The following is a 15,168-nucleotide window of genomic DNA, read 5'->3' as shown; positions in this document are numbered from 1 at the left end:
ATTGTCTCTTAGAAAAGAGGAATTTTCAGCTAGAAGTGTTAAGTGTCCTCAACTGTATCTGCTTTGTGCAGTGCCTTGTTATATCTTACTGAGCATTGTGAGAGCAGAAGTCCCTGCTAGTACTTGGATAAGAGCACAGCAGCATCTTGTATTCAAAGGCTGGGCTTAGCTAATCCAGTTACCTGTAAATTAACCTCAAAACCATTCTAGCCTCAAAATCTTGCCACATCATACTTGGGTCTGTCTGATTCTCAGTTACTTCTTTTCTTCCTGCCTTTGATAGAACATTTTTGCAGTGTTTCAGTACTTTGGCTGCTGGTCCCTGGAGAAAAGAGGATGAGCAGAGACAGATAAAATTAAAGAGATGTTTGCCAACATAAAACATAATTTAAAAAGAAAAAAGCACCCTTTTCTGTGTCATTATTGAAACTTCAGATTGTAAAAGCTTAAATGATTCCTGTGGATCTGCTTTTTATTCTCACTTTTTATTCTCTGCTGTTTGTTTTTTAACATTTCCTTTAAATGAAGTAATAAAACTAGGCAAATCCAATCCCTTTCACTTTCTGGCAGGTTTCCTTCCTATTTCTTCTGTGTATTGGACTTCAAGTGGTGTAAGGAAAGCAATTAGAAGAGGCACACAGTGGGATGCTCACAAAGCAAGAGGGCCCACAAATATGTCAGTGAAAATCTGTATCCTCTCTTTAGAATCTCATGTTAGGGACAGTCACTGGATCCCATTCTCATCCCCCCCAAATCTCTTTAGCTTGGGTTTATGGAGTATGGTATGAAGTTTTTCAGGCAGTTTTATATCTTTTGCTTTTTTCAAGAAAGAAGGCTTTCTATATTTCTGGTGTATTCCGCTGTCTTTTTTAATTTAATAATTGGGATCTTGTTTAACCTATATCTCCATGGACCTGAAGAATCTTAAGATTAAATATTACCAAGAGATAGAAAGAATTCTGGTCAAATGTTGTCCTGTTTACTCCATTTGGAGAAATGCAAGACCCTCTTGAGATAATAAAACTGTTGAATTTCACTGGGCTACAAAGATAGCTTTAATTCATTCATTTGCTTACTTTTTGTTGCTAATATAATTCAAAACACAGCATTTGTGATAATGATTTATCTATTTAAAAAATGAACAGCTCTATTCTTCCTACTCCTTCCAAGCAGCTCATTTCATTCCTTTTTTTGTTGAAAAGCTGGAAAATCAACAATACTCTGAGGCTCCCAAAGGCATCTTCCATCTGTGTCGTGGAAGACACTGTCTTGGTGCACCATAGTTTAGAAATGGACAGAGAGTGAAAATTGGGCTAGATGGACCAGTGGTCTGCACTGAAAAAACATTTCTTATTTTTTTAACACTCGTTGCAATTTTCTTCCTTTTCTTTGAATGTTTTTAATATTGTGCCTAAGCTGTGGAGGAAATTAGAATTAATATAGAGTATTCATTGATTAAAAATACTCATGATATAGATTCATAGAGACTGCCAAACATGAGAGACAGTAAATGCATTCTCCAAACATTCCTGCATATTTCAGTGAGAGTGTTTAACTGTATATATCCAAATATTGGTGCTTTATGCAATTCCCTCCAGGCATTGCTGTCAATGATTCATTCCTGTGTTTCTCCATGGTACAAACAAAATCCTTTGGGATGAAGAGTAGCAGTGGGCAAAACCACAGAGACCAGGACCTTTTTCTTTTTTTAATTGTACCTGGGAAGTTTTAATGGCTTAGCGACTGGCAGAGGCTTAAATGTTTTCTCAGTTTGCATAGGTGGGGAGTCAAAACTCTACCAGGCAATCCAGGAGCTTGGATTTCCCCCCACCTGGCATCTCCTTGCAAAAGTTCTGATCTGCACTGGCTACTTTTACCATCATACTTCATCCTGGAGGATTTAGGGGACAGATGCAGGCATACCTATGGTCTGTGATTCCTCCACTGGCAGGAACAGGCTGTGAAAAGCAGAGGCTGGTCCCAAGGTTCTGCCTTGAGGGCTTGTAATCCTGGGCAGGGCAGAGCACAAACTCCAAGGTCAATGAATGGTGAGGGGGGAACAGGAGCTCTGTGCCCGCTGGAAACAAGAGGACAGTCATGTTTTAATATGTGACCTGGTAGATTTACACACCCAGGGTAACCTAGGACTTCAGAGGTCCTGCTGACAAGGATCTCCTCTGAAAGGTGAACTTGTTTCACCTACAAGCCTTTCTGAGTCACCCACCTTCCTCCTGAGTGAGCCTTCTCCGCGTCCCCAGGCTGCTGGGCATCCAAAGAAAGCTGTGGCCTTCACCCCCGCATCCATCTCGTGGGACTGGGGTGCTGACACCTGTTTACCTGCCCAAACAGTCTGTGCCAAAGCTGTTTCACTGCTCTGCCTGTGTTCTGCTCCTGATGGAGGGCAGACAAGAAAAAGGCAGAGACCAGCTGTAGCCCAAAATTATCCCCCAGTACTTGCAGTTCTCTTTGTGCTGTCTGTGACACCCCCATCTTCCAGCACACTTCCCACCTAGGGAGATGAATGATCACAGCCCACGTGGGTATTGCTCATCAGCTTCAAGGACACCACGGTGTCCTTGGGTGCACGGGTGCTGTTCAGGACAGCTGGGGACAAAGCTCTGCTGGGCAGGTAATCTATTCCTCTTTTCTAAAAGGAACTGGGATGGAGTCTGAGATGGACTGAATGGGAATCTGACCTTGTGGGTGAGGGATTAGTTGAACAACAAAGAGCTTTAATATAGGACAAAAAATAGAAGAGGGGTTGCAAAGGATGTAAGGATGCAATATAGTCTAGGAGGGAAGTGGAGTGAAGCTGGTGTAGGAGGGAGAGAGCTTATCTTGTATTTTCTTCCCAGAGAAACATGCAAGGGAAGCAGAAGGTGAAGTCAGAGCCTTTTTTCCTTCCCTTCTGTTCTTCCCTTGTCTTGACAGAGATGCCCATTGAGGGTGATGGGACACAGGGACAGCTTGTCCAAAGAGATGGTGGACACCTCATCCCTGGAAACATTCATGTCCGGGTTGGATGCGGCTGAGATGAAGATGTTCCTGCTCATTGCAGGGGGTTGGACCAGGTGACCTTCAAAGGTCCCTTCCAGCCCTGACCACACTATGATTCTCAGAAAAGCAGGGTGACACTGAAGGAATAAGGTGAGGAACACCACCCAGAAACACCACTGTGCACTGCCAGAAGCTCCTCCAAAGAGAAAAGCTCTTTAACAGCAGTCGCACTTTGCTATTGCACCCTTATGAATTCTTCCATAATTTGATTTACTTCTAGGGACATTTCTCTTATTCTCTGTTATTAATACTACAATATATGTCTCTTGAAACACTTTTCATCTGTTCTTGCTTCCTGTATCAAAAACTGGAAACTGAAAGCTGTGAAGGGTAGGGGTACAGGCCAAGGGTCACCAGAAAGATATGCCAGATGGTTCTGGTTCTCTTTTGGGTGCTCTGTGTACTTCTCTCTTTCACTTAAAAATCACCCTAGAAGTCCATGATTTCCCCGGGAAGGGGCTGAAGGGCTGTGGGTTTGTTAACCAGCAGGACGCATCTGTGAAGAGGCCAGCGTGAGCCAGGAATGACAAGGCAGGTCAGGCAGTTTTTAACAGGATAAAATCCAGGGTCAAGTCTCAAGTAATCTCATGCCTCTGCTTTAAGGGGACAGAGACAGGCAACTGCAGAGAACAAATCTGCTTCTGAACTGTACCTCAGGATGGAGCAGATCATGCTTTAGATGTGCCTGATTCTTCACAATGACTATAAACCAAATTCGCTTGGCCAGCTGGTGAGCTGAGCCTCATCATTGCTGGGGAGCCAGAAATAAATGAATTCTTCCTTATTGCAGCAGAGAGTTAGACAATTATTTCCTGGATAACTTCTCATGGCCACTTTCATACGATTCGTTTTTGGCGTGTGAACAGATCCCGAGGCCATGGCTCTGTCCCTGTTCCCAGCCAGACAAGGTGCAGCTCTACCTCAAATGTGCTGCCCTCAGAGTTCACCTCCTCTGGATGCTCCCTCCACCCTTCATGCATACAGAACAGCTGCACAGCGAACAGTGCAGGAGCACCTACACAGCTGCAAGGGCAGGAAAACTGCTACCCAAAAACATGTGGGAAAATGCTGACATGAATCAGCATTACATGCTTTGCTCTGGAAAGGAATGCTGCAAGAATTTTTGGTAATGGGTGGCTGTGTAACAGGGATTGACTGGTACAAGGTCTCCATGCATAACTGTACTAGGGACAGGGACAGAAAAATCAGTTTGATTGAGCAGAAAAAACCTTCCTCCAAAGTTTCACAGTGAGGCTGAAAGGAACATGAGCAGCCCAATATGTTAAGCCCTAAATGAAAGGGGATTTAAATTTTTCATTACTTTTTTTACCTTGAAAACTGGCAGCTGGATGAGAAGCAACTTGCTTCATCCTAACTTCTGTGATTTTTAGCATAATATTTTCTGTGACCTACAGTAGAGTAGGAATGTCCTTATCAGAGGGAGGAACAACTGCATTGATTTCATTAGGATGTTTATCACACAATGTATTTCAGCAGACATTCCTGGTTGCCCTCTGTCGAACAGTTTAAGCTTTTAAGATAAAATAGCATGCAAGCAGGATGGTGTGCTCTATCCTAACATTTCTATAATGTAGCTTGATAATGATCTATCACTCCAGCTGATGAGAGGAAGCAGTTAAAGAAAAATAAAAATAGAGATAAGTTTGTTGGCTAAGGTCCTGTAGGTGTACTTGAATGAGAGTGATCAAGCAGTAGGGAACAAGGGCTCCTTTCCTCATTGCTAGGGATGTGAAAAGAGTTTTAAAACCCTCACCAGCCCAAGCAAGGTGCTGAGGGGGTAGAAGCCGTGTCCTCTCAAAAATAGCTCAAACCCTCCCTTTTACCTGTGAGAGAAAAGCCAGAGGAGGCTGATGCCATACAGAGCAGAGATGAATAATAGAATAATTTGTGTTCAAAAAGACCTCTAAGATCACTAAGTCCAACCATTGAGTTGCCACTGCCAGGCCCACCACTAAACCCCGTCCCTCAGTGCCAATACCCACAGCTGGCCCTCCCTGCCATTCTCTGCACTGACTACAGCCCCTTTCTTCCAAACTCAGAGTGATTTTGGACAAAGAAAACACCCAGCAGGGCAAGGCCCTGCCGAGGGCTGGCACTGCAGTGACCGCTCAGAACCCCCAGCGGGAGCTGGGCCTGCAGCAGCTGCACTGAAAATATTAAGGAAACAAAAAAAAAGGCCACAGGTAATTTTAGTAGTGAGGGAGTATTTCTAGTGTCCCTCTGGGCTGCGTGCTGAGAGGATCTGTGCCTACTACTATTATCACTAGCAGAAGACATTTAGCTCAGTAGGAGCAGCTGGTTTCCTTTAACCTGAGAGGCCCTCAGCTCTGGAGCAAGTCAAACTTCCCATGCCACTTACATATCTTCTTAGGAAATTAAGTGTCCAAGCATCCTTTACAGATAAGTTTCCAGCCTGAAACATAGCAGGGGTTTATTCTGTACCCATTCATTCACAATTAGTGAATCTTACTGCTGAACAAACAAGGAGTTTGAATTTTCAACCACGAGCAAGGTCAGGTCTGCATCGACACAGGTGGCAAAGTCCATCATGCTGGGGGGAAAGGAAGGTGAAGCTGTTCATGCCTGTCATCTTAGTTCTCATTCTCCTCCCTTTCAGAGCCTAAATATATCAAATGGCTTTGAGGCAACTAGAAAAAGAGAAGGAGGACACAAAAAACAATTTAATAATGTCCATTGAAGCAAAGAATTTTGCCTGCCCCCTGTTTTAGAGGAAATATCACATGCCCCAGCAGGTGATCTATATTTCATTGCATCTTTAAAGATGCTCAGGTCTGGAGAGAATTACCTGCCATCAGAATCTGGAAGAACAGACACTCTTAAGACTTCATCAGATATTTTTGAAAAATTAGAAAAGACACATAGACACAGCCTGGAATTTGAAAAAAAGATTCCAACCATGCAAGTGACCTTACTAAAGTCAATTAGCATCTTCTGTTTCAGATACATGGGTATAAAATCATGTACAACCAATAACTTTTATTATTACTCATTTTGGGGGGTTTGTTTTTGTGTATATAGTATCAAAGAGTAGCAGCAGATGTAGGTAAAAGTGTAAGGGGTCTGTAGTCTGAAACATCAAAATATGTTATGAAATTAAAAAAAGCAGCATGAAGTCATATGCCAGGAAGGATGCACGAATTAGCAGAAAGCACCTTTTTTCATGAAGAACTATGTGGAGTCTTATTCAAAACCTGTCTGGCTCTTCAGGCATCACTTACACAAGTCATTGTGGCCACACTTTGTTTCCCAGACCTTAGGCTTAGTTCAGGAGTTTAGCCCTTCATGCCCTTCTTTCACTCAGTTGGTCCTGGAGGACAACAGAGAACTTGGGGCTGTGAATAACTCCTCTGAAGCTCCCATGAGACTCCAAGAACAGGTAGGTCCCTGTCTTGGACTCTGGGAGGTGCTGAAATTCATGTTACTAGCACTAGGTCTCTATTTTCCTACACATCAGTTGTAATTCATAAAATGGGGTGAACGAAAGACTGTTGTCCCCCATATTTCTTCTGCTTTCCTCTCTAAGATTGTAACCACTGCAGAGAAGCTGTGGCTGCCCCAACCCTGGAGCTGTTCAAGGACAGGTTGGACAGGGTCTATAGCAATCTGGGCTAGTGGAAGGTGCCCTTGCCCATGGCAGAGGCCTTGGAAATAGATGATTTTTAAGGTCCCTTCCAATTCAAGCTGTTCTATGATTCTGTTCTTCTCCAAGAGCTGTATCAGAGAAAAGCCCCGTTTTCCTGAGTGCTGTGGGGTCACGTTCATGTTTAACTGCAGCAGAGGCAAAACCCTTGCTTAGATGAGAAACAGTTTGCCTCTAGAAAGAAGGGAACAGACAAAATGTCCTCACAGCAATCCGGTGCCTGTGATTTCCTCGATTCCATCTGAAAGCTTACTCTCTGTTTTGCTGACATATGAGCTTGGTGCCCTATTGTACATCAGTGTAAAAAATAGCTGTTATCTGCTGTTTCACAGGAGATACGGCAGAACATGACTTATTTGTGCCTGCTCTGCTGCCTCCTTTGAAATGTTGCCGTCGCTCGCTGCACCCTTCGCAGGGGAAGGCAGATGGTCATCACAAAGTTTCCCATAACCTTGCCGTGCCTGCTGCATAGTGAATCAATGAAACCTGAATTACAGCGCTCTGCCAGGGCTGGGAGCTGCGCTGCTACAGAATCCTGCAGCGCCTGCAAGCCTCTGAATGTCAGCTCTGCCCAGACACTGAGGAAATGGGAAATTTCTCTCCAAAATTTCAAAGCGGTGCCAAGTGGGGATTTTTAGCTGCAAAGTTTCATCCACTGTGAGCCAGGACTGCATTGCTCAAGCCTTAATTACCAGCTTGGAAATGCACTTTTTGTGAGTGTTTGAGTGTTAGGTGTGACCTCTCCTTAGAGACAAGAGAAATAAAAAATCCAAACATGACTGGAGCATGAAATGCTGGGGATGAGGATTTTTTGGAGTCTGAACAGCAGCAGCTGCCCCTCTGTGATAGCTGTCTCTGCTTATGTGACATTTGCAATGAGGCTCCAGGTGATTTGGGAAGCTGGCACTAGACTGCAGTTCACCTTTTGTGTCAGCTCGTGCCAGGATACCCTTGCCAGAAGCCGCTATTTTTATGGGAAATAACAACAGGGAATAGGGAAAAAAATGAACTTCTGAAAAGCACTTTGTCACGTTCCCTGGGCTGTGGCAGGCAAAGCTGGGAACAGTGTGAGCTCCTGCCATGAAAGTAGGCATAGGGAGAAATTTCTCAGTGGGAGGATTACCTCCTTTACATACCTGATTGAAGGCAAGGTGAGTACATAAAACATTTTAAACAGTCTCCCAATTTCTGATATTTATTTGCTCTATGAGTCAATATGCTGGAAGACATCTAAATTTTATAAAGCCTCATTTTGCTGATTTTTTCTTAGGATGGGGATCATTGCTGTGAGCAAGTCTGGCAATTTCAGATAATGACGTGCATGCAGCACAGGTGCTTCTAGAAATGGGTAATGCTGGATGCAGTACATGTTAAAGTGTCTCCCCCAAATGGTTCTGGCCTTTTGCAGATGGCTGCTTCCATGTGTGTGTGTGGAGGGCAGAGCCTCTCCCAAATTCAAGCTTTGACCTCATTCCAGTAGTGTGCCTAGGCAAAGGATTTTATCTCATATGGGATAACACTGCTGTAAGGTAGTTTAGACATCAATGCCATAATAATTTTATGTTTTTATAAAATACAAGAGGAATAAATCTGAAAACTTATAATTTATCTTGGGGAGAAAGCAAAAAATTATTTGGTGTGCAAAAGACAATCCCTGGATTTAGAATTTTTGATCAAAGAGATTACTTGTACTGGGACAATTTTATCACTGAGTCTTATTCCTCAGTTTGCAACTGGATTTGATCTTCTAAACCAACACAGGCTTCCCTTGTCTTGGAAGGGGCACATACAATTATCCTACAACCAGTGGCTACAGAGAGAGGACCTTTCTTATAGGACCTTTCTTATTAAATCCTTCCAACAATAAAAGAAAAAAAAAACCAAAACAAATATTTAAATGGAACCAGATAACTCTACAGAAAAAAAGACCTGGTCTTCTTAACAGAAAGAGGCTGAGTGGACTTGATGTGTCCTTTATTGATTGTCATGGAGTTTTATATGTCCTAGCATTTACTGAAATAAGTGAGACCTGGGTAAGGTTTATACTCTTGAAATGTAGTAAAAAAACAAATCTTGGTTAAATTTAGTTTTATGATAAATTATTTTCTCTGTGCCACTGACATAAATCCATGAAATCTCAAATTAACAAAGCAAAAAGTCCGATTTAAATTATATTTTTCTGGAGACAGAATAGCTATTAAACTTTGTGGATCTGTCTGTATCCTGTGGAATCGGGATTCATTTTCTGTACATTTCCAACTTCTAAAAATCATTTCCAAAGTGTCAAGAAATCACAAATCATCCAGAAATTATTCTTCATCTCAAACTTTTTGTAGTAATTGGAGATTTGTCATTGTCCATCAGTTAAATGTGGAAGGTCATCCTCTCCCATGGGGTGAGAAGCTTGCATGCAACATTTTGGTCCTGGGTATCTGGGAATCCCTGAGACTGCAATGAATATCTGAGCAGTCACTGAACTGCAGCACAGAAATGCAAATGAGCCTGTAATGAGTAAGACAGAGTTGTGGCAGGGAGCAGGGACAGATCCAAAGCCCAGTGAGGTGAATGGCAAGGCTCCTGTTGAGTGCAGTGGTGTCTGAGCAGAGCTCTTGGCATGTCTGTGAGAGGAGACAGAGTCTATCTCTGCATCACGTCATAAGCACGATAACCACATGCTCATCTTTTCTGCTTTCTCTCCCAGGATGGAAGGAGCAGTTTCATTGGCCACCAGCTTGGAGGGGTAATGGAAGTGCCAAACAGCAAGGACCAGAGAGTCAAATCAGCCAGAGCCATCCAAATCACTTACTACCTCCAAACGTATGGCTCTGTCACCCAGGACCTCATTGGGGAGAAGTGGGAGAGCGAATTCTGTAAACTGATGCACAAGATGCAGCTGGATCACCAGGATCTGCAGCTCTACTCACTAGCGTCCTTTAGCCTCTGGAAGGACTTCCACCAGACCAGTCTCTTGGCCAGGGGCAAGATTTTGGTGAGCCTAATGCTGATTCTTCTGACTGCTACCCTCTCGAGCTCCATGAAGGACTGCCTGCGTAGCAAACCTTTCCTGGGACTCCTGGGAGTGCTCACTATCTGTATTTCCAGTGTCACTGCGGCAGGGATATTTTTCATTACTGATGGAAAATATAATTCTACTCTGTTGGGAATCCCTTTCTTCGCTATGGGTAATTATTTATCTTCATAATAATAGGATTAACAGAGTTTAATGACAGAATTGTAAATTACATCCTGGGTTATGAAGTGCAGATTTTACTTTGAGTGAAAGTCTAAGTCATTTTCATCCTTCTAAATTGATCTGTGCCTTGCCAAAAAAAAAAAAAAAAGAAAAAAAAGAAAGAAAAAAAAAAAAAGAAAAAAAGAAAGAAAAATGGAAACAAAACAAAGCAGTAGCAACAATAAAAAGCAAATTACATTCCTGGAATCTCAGCCAACATGAGAGAGGGGCAGTTCTATTGATCTCTGTTACAGAATGAAGGAGAAATTGTTATTGAAAACTAGTCAGCTCAGCAGACAAAATGGATATGTGTTGACCCAACTTTGAGGGGAGACAAGCCAAAAGAGTAAGTTAAACAGGAGGGTACCAAGGAAGGACAGATTTTAACATCCTTCCCAAGAACGGCTTTTCTTGGAGTTCTGCCTGAAGGGCAGAGTGGGAGAGGTTGGTGTAAGAATAAGATTGATGGACTTTATCTCAGAGAGGAGATTACAGTTGTGGTGTTTGCCAGGCTGTGAGCACAGGGGCCTGTCAGGATCCACGGTGCATAATCCCTCAGTTTGTGAAATCCCAGATCAGCTGCACAGATTTCCTCTGTGTGGCACCCAGACAGAGGAAGGTATGGAAGAACAACAAATGTAATACACAGCTCTTTAGGCAGAAGAATTGCTTTTAATCAATTGCTTTCTGTTACTGTTTGGTTCCAAGCACTTCCAGTGCATCCATGTGGTTGATGAGTTTGCTGGGAAGTTGCATTGGAAAGGCAGAGGGAAAGGTGCCCAGCTCAGCTACGGAGGCAGTGCTGTTTGGTGCCCTCACATCCAAATTTGTCAGAGTTTTGCCATACCATGAGTCTGAACCCCAGTGATGACTCTGAGCAAAATCTCAGTTGATGGCAGCCTAGAACTAAACATTTTCATGCTCGATTTCAGATGGCAAAGAACCTTCCCTGTGGCCAGAGCTCTGCATTTTTACAGCTAATTTCTTAAGTGCTGTTTATGCTTCTAGTCCTCAAACCAAGTACTGTGTTATGCTAAGAGTCAACTAAATATGCAAAGTCACAAGCCAGAGTCTAGGTTTGAAAAAGAGTCTTATACTTTCCTTAAAACCTCAATCTCCCAAAACACCATATTTTCTTATCTTCCCCTAAGAAAACTCCTGTGGATGTATGCATCCCCAATGCATACCGCTTACATATAACCATAAAGTATGTCAGGCCTGTGCCTCAGAATGTAGGAAGGAGATTCTGTTGGACGTCATCCTGAAATCATTATGCATTCCTGTGATCACCCATCATTAGGGCTTCTGAAATCTGGTTGATTCTGGAACTGGTACTCTGCAAACAGAAAACAAAACAGCGCCTTTACAGCCTGAGAGTAGCAGCTTCAAATGGCCAACCTCCTATTTAATCTGACCCCTAATAATGCATCTGTGTCACTAAACAAAAGGGCAGAGCTGCAGCCTCATCAGTCCTGCTCTCAGGATCTCTGGAGCAGCTACTTGAGGTGTGAAGGAGTGGAATGAAGGGATCAGTCGAGATTCCAGAAGTGAAAGAGAGGAGTGAGGCAAAAGACCCTAAGGAATTTCCCATTTGGCTCAGCCTCATTAATAGTGATAAACAAGGCTGTGCCAAAGCCTCTAATTCAGTCGTCTGCACTGTGGCAATGGCCCCTGACAGGGACTGCCCTGTGCCAGCTCTCCAGATGTTGTGCATGGCACTGTGGTGCCAGAGGAGTTGATGGAAAGAAAGTGCTGAGATGGGGAAAGGGAAGAAAGCCAGCAGAGAACTTCCAGGTTGTGACAGATGGATCCTGACCTGTGCGAGGGGGGTGGGTTTAGGAAACAAAGAATGGAGAAAGGGATGAAGTGTAGAGGGGGTCATGCTTGTTATCAGATTTTGGCAACCTTTTCCTTGTGTGTCAGGAGGTGCATATCAAAAGAGGAACCAAAAGGCACTGCCTTGCTTGTGCAGCAAGTTGAAGTTAAGGTGAAAAAACTCTGAAGTGATGGAAAGCACCTTCCCTAAATTGTGCATTCCTCTGTCGGTGTCTCTTTTTAGATGGTTGGAGAGATGAGTAGCACATTCTCTTTGCTTGACAGGCCCCAGACTTGTCACTCCCAAAGGAGCTCCTCAATTTAAACCTTCTCTGCAGCCCCAGGGTGAGACACAGGTCAGAGCTTCTGAAAGCAGAGTGCCTCAGTTTCCCACCTCGGTAGTCCATGGCTTTGTTTGCTGTCTTAGGAAAAGTAACATTTATAACTTTCCGTTGTGTTTTGCTCTGTCATTCTTGTCACAGCCGCTGCCAAGAGCAAAAGGAAAAGAAAAAACAACCTCTCTTGAAGTGAGATGTTTGCAAGGATTGTTTCTATAATATTATATTGAATGCAATTCAGGTTGAAAAAAAAAGCATTTATGTAACTTCTTCAGAAATTTCATTCAGGAGTCTCAGACTGAATTGAAAATATCATTACAGAACAGCTTGCAATGCTTGGGAACTGCTGGTTATAAATATTAGACAACACTTTTACAGTTTAGTGGATGAAAAGACAGGCAGAATGTCTTACCAAAATCTAACTGGGTTACAATCTGCAAAGTACAATGTGCCTTTAGTCCCTTAAGGGACACTGCCACCTAATGAGACCTTGCTCTGCTCAGAGTACACCCAGGACCTCACTCACTTGGGCCCTTACTCCGCAGGGTTTTCTGCTGAACTAGACTGTCATGGACTGATCTGACAGCCCAGAGTAGAAACACTGAAGACCCCAAGACTGTTGATTCTGTGGGTCAGTGAATCACCCTGGCCCACGCTGTACCAGTGTCCCTTGCTGCTGGCACAGCAGAAAGCAAACAGCACATCAAATAGTAATTGAGTGAACATAGAACAAAGGGTGTGCAAGGTGGGGTTTCCCTGAACTGCAAATGCCAGATTTGGAAGTCAAACTTTCAAAGTCAAGTTACTTAGATTAAAAAAAAATAAAACCAGGCAATAACAGTGACAAAGACCCTGCAAGTACAATGCAGAGTACACAGGCAGCATTAATTCTGGCAGCTCCCAACTTTGGAACATTTCAACCTGACATTTGCAAACCATCCATTTAAAGTACATTTGTTTGGTAAAAAATATGCAGTTTCTTCTAGCATTCACTTTTCAAAGGATTAATTTTAATGGAAATTTTGTGATATTCTGGGCTTGCCCTTTTCCCTGCAAGGGTGGCAGGATGCTGCCATCTGAATAAGCCTGGATGGTTAGATCCACAATTCCTCTTGCAGTGCAGAGCTTCTGTAGGTTTCAGTAGGTGACAGAAGCCTATGTGGAATGTTTAATATTTTCCTAAATTTAGACTGAGTGACCTCCACCATAATAATTCACTGTAGTTCTGCTGTGAGGGAATGGTCTGCTGGGATAAAACACATCTCTGCTCTACCAGGGGAAGAGTGTTAGCTCAGATTGGCTTTTCTTTATCCTTGAAGGTGAAAAATTTCAATCTTAAGTTAGCATGAGAACAGTGGTGGAAAATCCTGTTTTCTCTGACTCCCTCTTCCCAACCACAATTTCCTCAGACAGTTGCTTTGGAAGTTTTCTCAGTACAGTGTCTCCCACTGCATTTGTGCAGTCATTCAGGAGAAACTCTTCAGGAAGTTCTCCTGCAAATAATTCTCTGGCTGCCAGGATCTCCTGCAAACAGGAGCAAGGGAGGCTGATTTTTAGCTGTTCATACCCCAGATAAATGGATACATCTTGTGAGTTAAAGCAAAGGTGCTTCTTTAGTTTTCAGAGATTCCTTGTTTATTAACTGAATTGGGCTTAAATGTTTTATTTGTCTTTCTTAAGTCAGAATTTAATAACCTGCATGTGAAATCAGAATACGAGACTGTTCTACCTCGCATTTCTCTTCTGGGACAGATAAAATTTGCAGTTTCTTCTACAAGTTGAACATTAGCAGAGCTGTTATGACTGGCTGTGTTTCAGACACAGATAGAGGGTCATACAATTAAGTGTCAGATTTGTTCTAGCCCTGGTTATATGTTCACATCTGCCTTTTGTGTTTAGATTCATATGCAATTTCAAAGGGGTGTTATGTACGTGACATAATTATGGTTTCCCATGCCTAATCATCACTAATTAATATAACCAGAAGGTTAACTACATAATTGAGATATTATTGCTCCCATGATCTGCTTTTTAATGCACAGGAACCAGACTGATATCATCAGGGAGATAATGATTTAACTCAGCTGAGGTCCTGACTCTGTATTTTTAAATGCAGGTGTACCAATTACATCATTTTACATCGCAATTATTTTTGGCTAGTCCATGAAGTACTTCATTATATAGATTAGTGGAAATCTTACGATAAAAAACCACCTACAATATAATTATAGTGTAATTATGCTTTTTGTACTGTAAGGTGTACGTGCCTCTTAGAAGGCTGAATCCACAATGGATGTGAGAAATATTTCCTGTCATTTGTAAGGCCAGACAATGAAGTCCATAAGAAATTTGTGGGAACAGCTGTTTGTGGCTGACACTTTAGAGAACATTAATCTCACCGAGTGCCCTACCACACACTGCAGTATTGCTGCCACTCCTGCCAGTAACCACACTGCTGCTAGAGATGTAGTAAAGAGATACAAAAACTTTAAGAACCAATAGGCTGCTTGCATCCAGCAGTAGCCCAATGCCTGTATAATGAGCTCAAGATGGATGGCAGAGATTGTACTTTCAGTGCAGAATTCTGTTAAAATTTCCCATTATTCCTTCCCCAGAGTTGTTAAAATGGAAGGAGGAATCAAGGCAATAGCAGACAAGACTCCAGGCAGTTATTAGCATTTCAGATAGAAGCCATCCAACCTCTTTCAGATGGCAGTTGTTGAAATAATGACTGGTGATCATCTTTCAGTAAATTTGAGATGTCACGGTATTATATTAGCAGCAGAGTCATGGAAAATTGCAGAAAAAAGTCCTAGTTCAGATGAAAAATTATTTTTTTCAAACCTCAGAAGACAAATGTGAGAGCCAAAGTACAGGTTGTCACCAGTTTACCTGAACATGACGTATCACAGTAGTCTAAGCTTTGCTTCAAGCAATGGACTTTCTGATTACAAATGTGACAGAAACATTTCAAGAGTGACTCATACTATGGGCTTGTCATTTTGATGCAGCAGTAAAGCAAATCCCATATGAATCTCATGTTG

General features: G+C 42.6%; 1 protein-coding gene across 2 annotated transcripts in view; it reads left to right on the top strand.

Moving 5' to 3' along the window:
* Positions 1–15,168, top strand: part of PTCHD4 (patched domain containing 4) — a 97,929-nt gene that overhangs the window by 15,554 nt on the left and 67,207 nt on the right. For both annotated transcript variants that reach the window (XM_038133230.1, XM_038133229.1), the window contains exon 2: positions 9,441–9,921. In XM_038133230.1, coding sequence (XP_037989158.1) covers positions 9,441–9,921 — 481 coding nt within the window. The remainder of the gene's footprint in view (positions 1–9,440; positions 9,922–15,168) is intronic.

This window comes from Motacilla alba, chromosome 3 (assembly GCF_015832195.1).
Source record: "Motacilla alba alba isolate MOTALB_02 chromosome 3, Motacilla_alba_V1.0_pri, whole genome shotgun sequence".
Classification (NCBI taxonomy): domain Eukaryota; kingdom Metazoa; phylum Chordata; class Aves; order Passeriformes; family Motacillidae; genus Motacilla; species Motacilla alba.
Note: the sequence above shows the minus strand (reverse complement) of the source record. Positions and strands in the feature narration are given on the sequence as shown.